Below are 8,284 nucleotides of genomic sequence, written 5' to 3' on the forward strand. Positions count from 1 at the left end.
GCCTGTTCCCTCGTGAGACATAGAAAGTCTGTGGGAATTGTAAGCAACCAGGCCCAGCCAAGAAAATCCCTCTAGCACTCCCAGTGAGCCCAGATGACTTTCAACATTTAAATAAATAAAACTGCAACGTCCTGTAGAAACAAGGAACTGCAGATGCAAGTTTATAAAAGAAGACACAAAGTGTTGGAGTAACTCTGCAGGTCATGTAGCACCTCTGGAGAACATGGATAGATGATGATTTGGGTTGAGACCCTTCTCCAGACTGATTCTAGTAAAGTCTGAGCTTGTTCACTTTAACAATGACTCCTCTGCTTTGATTTAGAATGTTGCAATTACAAACCCCTCTCTGGGATTTTATCTCATAATCTAATTGGCAAATCTTTGCAATAAGGGAAAGAGTTGGAGTTATGTCAAGCACAGTCTAAATGTGAAAAATTAAACTGCCTGAGTAGTTTCTTCTGGTTGAGAATCTTCCTGTGCTATATAAGAGGATCTGGGAGCTCGTGCTCTCACTGAATCAGAATTATTCCCCAAATCCTCATTCTCAGACAGATTACAGTGGATTGTACATGTCTTACATGTTTTAAGATAGTTATGAATACAGATGTCTGAATCCTGGGGAAAGGCAGATTACATGATGAGGCAGGAGTAAGGTAGAGTAAATAGGGAGCAGCTGTTATTGGGCAAGTCCACATCAGAAATGTGCAAGTTGTTTAAAGACCAACTGATCAGAATTCTGGACCACATGTTCCAATAGAATATACTGTAGTATAGCGCCGGAACAGGCCCCTCAGCTCACAATATCCACGTCACATTAATCTCCCCTGCATGCACTAATCTATATCCCTCCATTCCCTGCATATCAATATACCTAGCTAAAAGCCTTCAATGGCACTATCACATCTGCCTCCACCACCCTCTCGACAGAATGTTCCGGGCACCCACCACTTTCTGTGTGTAATAAAAAACGCCTCTTAAAGCTATGCCCTCTAGTCTTTCCCACCCTGTGAAATTGGTCTGACTGTCTACCCCACCTATGCCTCTCAAAATGTTGGAAACTTCTATCAGGTCTTCCCTCAGCCTCTGACACTGCAGAGAAAACAATCCAAATTTGTCTAATTTCTCCTTATAGGTAATATCTTCTAATCGAGGGAGCAGTCTGGTAAACCTCTCCAAATCCTCCACATCATTGTTGGTATATCCAGTCTTGCAAGGCAAAATATTAATTCAAATCATTATCTGCAAAATGTTTTCATGTTTACAAACATGTGTGGAGACACATGCAACCAATTGGCAAAATAAATGCAAATTACCTGAAGAAATGGCTGCTTTCTGTTTAGTGATGAAATAAGAACATTTCAGAAATGGTGACTAGTTTGTGGCCAACTGTCCCAATTATTTACTGTATCTTTGATTCACTGTTTCCCCAGATCTTATAACACCTCATCCATGGGGCTTCTCATCATACCTGATAATATTCCCTATCACCTAGATTTACTGACACCCACCTTCAGACCATATTCCTCAATTTCAAGTTTGGATTCCTTTAAAAGTTATGCAATTGTTTCTTGACTATTTCAAACGATATTCAGTGGTAACATCATAGTTTTATACCATCAGGTTGAGACTTTCATTTTTGACAAAATCAAGAGGTTAGAAATGAGTGTTGAGAATGTACTTTATAATCATTTAACATTTTTCTGTCCTTGTTTTGACAGAGGTATAAACACTTTTTGAAACTTTCAGGCTCAGTGAACATTTCTGAGCTGTTCAACAGGTACAATATTTTGTAATAGATTCAAGGTGCAAATTTAATTTTATGTCTTTAAATTTATTCATGATTGGAAGAACTCCATGGATAGAATAAGCAAAATAAGTTCATTTTTGACCTATCCTGAAATCAATACTTTCTAAATCTCTATCAATGGCAGTATTGATCAATTAAACACCTCTGTATTTGGGTAAAGGAGAGGCACTCCAATGTAGGCAGAGATAGTCAGGCAGACATACAATAATAATTTTGTTTGTGAAATGCTCAGTCCAAGATAGATACATCGAATGAATCACAACCAGGACGGAATGGGCTCAGTGACACCTTATAGACTTGGTAGCAAACGATTGCTCAGAATCTTGCAATTAGACCCCAGTTTATTGTAACACAAGTCATTGCAGGTATTGTGTACCTAAATAGGCAATCTTGATCAAAAAACTAATCTGTGGAGAGTAATGGAAGAGATCTGAAATGTTGATGATTAATGATCCAGGTGTTATCTGACCTACTGACTTTCTTCAGCTGTTTGCTGTTTGCTCCAGATTCCACCATCTGATATCTATTGAAGTTTCTACAGAGGGCAGATCATTCATGGTCAGAGAGAGGAAGACCAGGAGTATGGGGTGTAACTGGCAAGAATGTGGAGGAAATTAACAGGGTGAAAGATATGAGTATTAGGTTCAAGAGCTAATGAGTTTGTGATCTTTGATGTTGAGGAAACAGTAATTGTTTGCTGAAATATAATTTGCAGCTAAGAATGAAGTGGGATTGTGGACCAGAACAACGTTCAGATTGGGTCAGTCGGTGCTATTGCAAAGAGGGCAACAGGACATGTATGCATGTGTCGACACATGCATTAAGCATGAATCTCAGAAGGCAACAAGAATGACTTGAACATAGCTGGAATCATGAATGTCAAAACTGTGAAGGAGAGATTTTTAGTAGGAATAAGTGTGGAATAGGTTGGAGCCAGAGACATTTGCTAAGAGATATTGCTGCAGAAATTAGTATTGGTGAATACCTTATCAGACCAGAATGGAGAGAGAAATCCTTGAGGGTGAGCAAGGTAAAAGAGACAAATGGATATCCCATTGGAGAGAGAGCAAGGCTTCTTCAAGATTCATTTTAAGAGAAGAAAAATTGCAATGTGTTGAAGAAAGCGTAAAGGCTGTAGATGCTGGAAATCTGCAATAAAAACAGGAACTCTGTAGGTTGACCATAACTGATTATCTCCACAAATTTTTTTTTTTTATTGGCGTGCCAGCAAAACTCCTCCCCTCCTCTCCCGTACTTTTGGAATAATGTCACTGGCTCCTCTGGAAGTTGTAATTGTTACGGTTTCTGTGCCACGGCAAATTAATGATATTTGAGTGTGATACTATGTTGAGTAGTATTCTAACTATTTATGGTGCACCTATCTGAAAATAAAATATTTAGAAAGCTCCCAAGAATGGACTAATGCATGATTTGTTGATGTCTTTAAAACAGAAACCACATGCTTTTTTTTATCCGTGAAGGTACAATCAGAGATAACAGTCATTGCACTGATTTTACAGATAGGATGAAGTAAAGATAATGTTTGGAAGTGAGAAGAGAGGTAATGAAATGTGTTTGAAAATGGAGGAAGAAGCCATGCAGTATATTTTGAGATAGATAGTTATTGATGAGGTTGGGAACTAGTGTTATAATACTGGGGGGTGGGTTAATTTTCCCAATGTTGTCTGGGATTATTTTAGTGCAACAGGCCCCATATGGGGTGTAATCTGTTAAGCGTATTGGAGACTATATGCAGAGTGTCCTACGAGAGATGGGGCACTCAACCTTATCTTAGCAAATAAAACAGGATAGGTGGTGAAAGTGTCGGTGGGAATAACTTGGGAACAAAGACCATAATTGTGTAAATTTCAAGGTTGTTAGAGACAGGGCCAGGGCTGCTCCTCAAGTTAACATTCTAAATTAAGGATCTAAATCATGTGAGAGAGGAACACAGGCCCAGTATGTTTTGGTAAGAATAAAAGGGTGAAAGATGGCAAGATTAGGGAACCTTGCATTACCAAGGATATTGAAGGTGTGATTAGGGAATAAAAGTAAACATATGGCGGGGAGACACAACTGGGAATGAGGGAGTCCTTTTGAGCGATATTATGTGTGTAGAAGAAAATTGAAAAAAGAAATCGGGAGTGCGAAAAGGGGCCATGAAACTGGAAAAGTGAATTAAGGAGAATCTCAAGTCATTAGATATAAGGAGCAAGAGGGTAGCCAAGGAAAGAATAGTACCAAAGCCAGGAGCAATCTAGGTGTGGAGACAGGCAACAATAGACAATAGACAATAGGTGCAGGAGGAGGCCATTCGGCCCTTCGAGCCAGCACCGCCATTCAATGTGATCATGGCTGATCATTCTCAATGGATGAAGTTCTAAATAAATACTCTCATCTGTATTCACAAAGGAAAAGGACATGGAAGATAGCTTAGATAATCTGGAGCAGGACACCATTAAACAAGAGGAGATGCTAGAGAGTTTGATACATTGCCAGACTGCATGATTCCCAGATTGCTCTGAGAAGCAAGAGAGGAGATGGTTGGGACGTTGCCTGAGATTTCTCTATCTTCAGATCAGGCACTAGAAGGCTGGAAGATAGCTAATATTGTTTGTTTATTGAAGAAGGGTATGGATAAATAAATAAATAAGGTGGATAACTATTGGCACCCAGTGACCCTCACTGTTGATTGGGAATTAATTAGAAAAAGTCCAAAAGGATTTGGAAACAAAGAACCTGATCAGGGGTGGTGTCCATGACTTTGTGTGGATAAAATCCCGTCTCACTAATGTTTTTAAGGAGGTAATGGGATTAGTGAAGATGGGCAAAGAGCTTGAGTGGGTGTGGTGGGCCAAAGGGTCTGTTTCTATGTACAGTGCTGTGACTCATTCAGAAATTGGGGAGAGGGGTTGGAGATGGGAAGAGTTAAATGGGTCTGGAGATCACCACTGCTTATTTGTGGGTCTGTTATTTTGTTCTCTGCCTCAGTAACTTTTTGTTATTTGTGGTACCTAAAATTCCATCAAAAAAAAGTATTGAAATTTATCCAGAAAATTAAGCTGAGGGCATCAGTGAAACAAAACTTATTTTGGTGACACCTTGTGCCATTCAGATGGAACCTGTTAGAAATTTAGAAGTGCCATACTGAGCACCTCGTGAAAACTAAATACGTGGACTATCAATCCTGCTGCGTTCACATAGGCACTTGAAACAGACCCTAGTATCGTCAAAGTACACAGAGATAGGTGGGGACCAGAGACGATGGGTAAAGAGAGGGAAGATGGTTAAATGAGAAGGCTCGTGATGGAGACCGGGGGATTGTGCAGTGGGAGTGAGAGTTTATTGAACTCCATTATGATGCAGGTTCCATGGAGAGTGTTCCCACTAGGATAGCGAACGACTGCATTTCCCATTCCAATGAATAAAATATGTTACATAGATATGAGATGGATTAATTATGTAAAGGTGGAGTTGGGACTGATGTCAGAGTGGTGTACGAGAATGATGCCAGCAATGAGTGGGTTAACATATTGTGAGCGTTTGTCGGCACTGGGCCTGTACGCGCTGGAGTTTAGAAGGAAGAGGGGAAACCTCATTGAAACTCACAGAATAGTGAGCGGCCTGGATAGAGTGGATGTGGAGAGGATGTTTCCACTAGTGGGAGAGTCTCGGACTAGAGGCCACAGCCTCAGAATTAAAGGACATACCTTTACTAAGGAGATGAGGAGGAATTTCTTTAGTCAGAGGGTGATGAATCGGTGGAATTATTTGCCACAGACGGCTGTGGAAGAAGTCAGTGGGTATTTGTAAGACAGAGATAAATAGATTCTTGATTAGTACGTGTGCCAGGGGTTATTTGGGAGAAGGCAGGAGAATGGGGTTGAGAGGGAAAGATAGATCAGTCATGATTGCATGGCTTAATTCTGCTCCTATCACCTGACCTTAGGAACCTGGTGCTGCTGGAGAGAGCGGGAAACAGAGAGGACATGATGCATAATGGTTGAAAGTTGCAGATAGAATGTGTGCAGACTAGGTGGTAGAATGGCATCCCCCGTGTAGACATGTCATTGGCATGTTGCATCGCGAGTAACTGCAACAGAACCCCTCCTTATCGAGAATAGAGGTGTCAATAGATGAATACTGATTGACACCGGGAGAGCTGTGGCTCGGCGCTGGCTGCTGGGGGACTCGCACACTGGGCACGGGGCTTGGTTCTGACACCATTTCCATTTCCGTTGTTTTGACACCGACGTCGCTGACAAGGAAGGACAGCACCCCACAAATAGATAATGAAGAGTTTTAGTTACACGAGTTCTTGGAGAGGCCAGCTTTGTGAAGTATTATTACAGCAGGAGATGCCCCATCCATCTGCTGTTCTGGAGACAGCACATTCCCACGTTACATCCCCGGCAAGGTGGCTGGGCGAAGTGTTGTCTAGACGAACAGTTCCCTGTTGGCCATCAGTGCAGTCTGGCTTTCTCTTCTCTTGCTTTGCTTTCTGCACTGTCTCACTCTCCAGCACACCACACTGGAGATGACCAGGAGGAAGCCCAGGATCATTACCACCAGGCCGAACACCGAGATGACTGACCCATGCGAGTTGAAGCCATAAGCTACAGCGGTAACCACGATGCCAACGATCAGGACCACCAGGGCAAAGGGCACGGTGCACCGGTAACACGACATCTCTGCTCCACCCGTGGCTGCCAACAGTTGGCTCTGGCGACTCACCAGCTGGGCAGTGGCAGTCGGGCAGTCACAGCCCTTCTGCAGGAGGCCGGGCACTACCGGTAACCCCGGCATCTCCTTCACCGGCTCCGCGATCATCCTTCTCCTTCCGAACTCCTTTCCTTTCTCCCTTCACTCGTCCATAACATTCAGTTGGCAACGCTCAGGACCTAGGGTCACACACAGTTTATAGTTCACAACAAAACAACAGCCTGAAGAAGGGTCTCCACCCGAAACACCACCCATCCTGCCTGTGCCTGGGTTACTCCAGCATTCTGTGTCTCTCTAAAGTACCAAGTACCTCGGGCTTCACTGGCTTTACCTTGCACTAAACGTTATTCCCTTGTCTGTACACTGTGAAGGCTTGGTTGTCTTTGCGCTGACGGGCTAGCACGCAACACAAGCTGTTCACTGTACCTCAGTACCCGTGATCATAAACTATACAGTAATGAGCCAGCACATTACATAGCACATTGGTGGGCTGCAGGGACACAACGCGTACCCGGATACTTTCCATGAAGTGTCCGCACTCCCACACCTGCACCAACAACGCGAGTCGCTCACGATTACTGTCAGATTCATGCAATGGTTCAGCGTGGGCCATTCGGCCCATCATGCCCGTGCTGGGCTCAAATTACTCCCGATCCCCGGCACCTTCCCCACACTCGCACAACCACCTCATCTGATGCATTGAGACTGGGCGGCAGAGCGGCGCAGCTTTACAGCGCCAGAAACCCGGGTTCAGTCCTGACCTCGGGTGCTGTCTGTGCGGAGTTTGCACGTTCTCCCCGTGACGGCGTGGGTTTCCTCCGGGTGCTCCAGCTTCCTCCCACATCCCAAAGACGCGCGGGTTTGTAAGTTAACTGACCAGTAAATTGCCCCTCGTGTGTAGGGAGTGGATGCGGAGGTGGGATAACATGGAACTAGTATGAACGGGTGATCGGCGGTCGGCACGGAGTCGATGGGCCGAAGGGTCTTGTTTCCATGCTGTAGCTCTCAACTAAATGACTTCAGACTGGCATCTGTCCTCCGCCCACCTCATCGTACCTATCCACCTTGTACCCTGACGCCGCTGCTTGATGGCTGCACCGGGCAGCCCCTCGATCAATCACTCACCTTCAATGCCTCTCCCAGTCGCCGCTCTGTCCCCGGCCGCCGGCAGCCCTTGGCCGGGCAGGCAGCTGTGACCACCGGCTCTGAGCTGCCGCCCTGGCGAGCGTGGGGACTGGGTGCCTACACACACCACAGGCTCATTCGCTCTGTATTGATCCCACGGGCTTGACGTTCAGCCTTGGCACATGAAACTTGCTATTCCAAAATCGCTACTGAAATAAAATATGATACGTTCAACAGAAACATCCCACCAATTGCAAAGAAAAGCAGCGCAGCAGGAATACGTGATGATATCGATAATTTATTAGTCCAATACATTAAATGACTAAAGGTCGAGCTTCTTGCTTGCCTCCGGGCAAAGCCAGGTCCTCATCTGCAGATAGCTGAGAAAAGATGGGAGGGTAGAGTGGGGTCTGGATGTTACCGCCCATCAAACGTCGTCTATCCGTTTGTGCTTCGCTGAAATCTGTTTAAAGAGACATGGCGCATAGAGTGGAGGCGGGGGCTGGGTCACATAGGCTCGGTCTGACACCTCTGGGCAACCTCGGTCATCACCCACTGCGAACAACAATCACCATTCATTCACACTCGCCCATGCATGCCCCAGTCAGTCACACTGTTGATTAGTTCAGG

The 8,284-nt window shown here is 44.5% G+C and overlaps 1 protein-coding gene across 1 annotated transcript; it reads right to left on the bottom strand.

Annotated features, from left to right (window-relative positions):
* Nucleotides 1-1,670: 1,670 nt before the first annotated feature.
* On the bottom strand, nucleotides 1,671-8,025 carry LOC144594677 (transmembrane protein 100-like). The gene is made up of 2 exons (XM_078401518.1): nucleotides 7,655-8,025; nucleotides 1,671-6,708 (listed from the first exon to the last, which is right to left on the bottom strand). The coding sequence occupies exon 2, from the start codon at nucleotides 6,635-6,637 to the stop codon at nucleotides 6,245-6,247; it is 393 nt and encodes a 130-aa protein (XP_078257644.1). The 5' UTR covers nucleotides 6,638-6,708; nucleotides 7,655-8,025; the 3' UTR covers nucleotides 1,671-6,244.
* Nucleotides 8,026-8,284: the final 259 nt, after the last annotated feature.

Source organism: Rhinoraja longicauda, chromosome 6 (genome assembly GCF_053455715.1).
Source record: "Rhinoraja longicauda isolate Sanriku21f chromosome 6, sRhiLon1.1, whole genome shotgun sequence".
NCBI lineage: Eukaryota > Metazoa > Chordata > Chondrichthyes > Rajiformes > Arhynchobatidae > Rhinoraja > Rhinoraja longicauda.

Coding starts and splice junctions, on each gene's coding strand:
- LOC144594677 (XM_078401518.1), bottom strand. CDS start 6,637: ATGATCGCGGAGCCGGTGAAGGAGATGCCGGGGTTACCGGTAGTGCCC.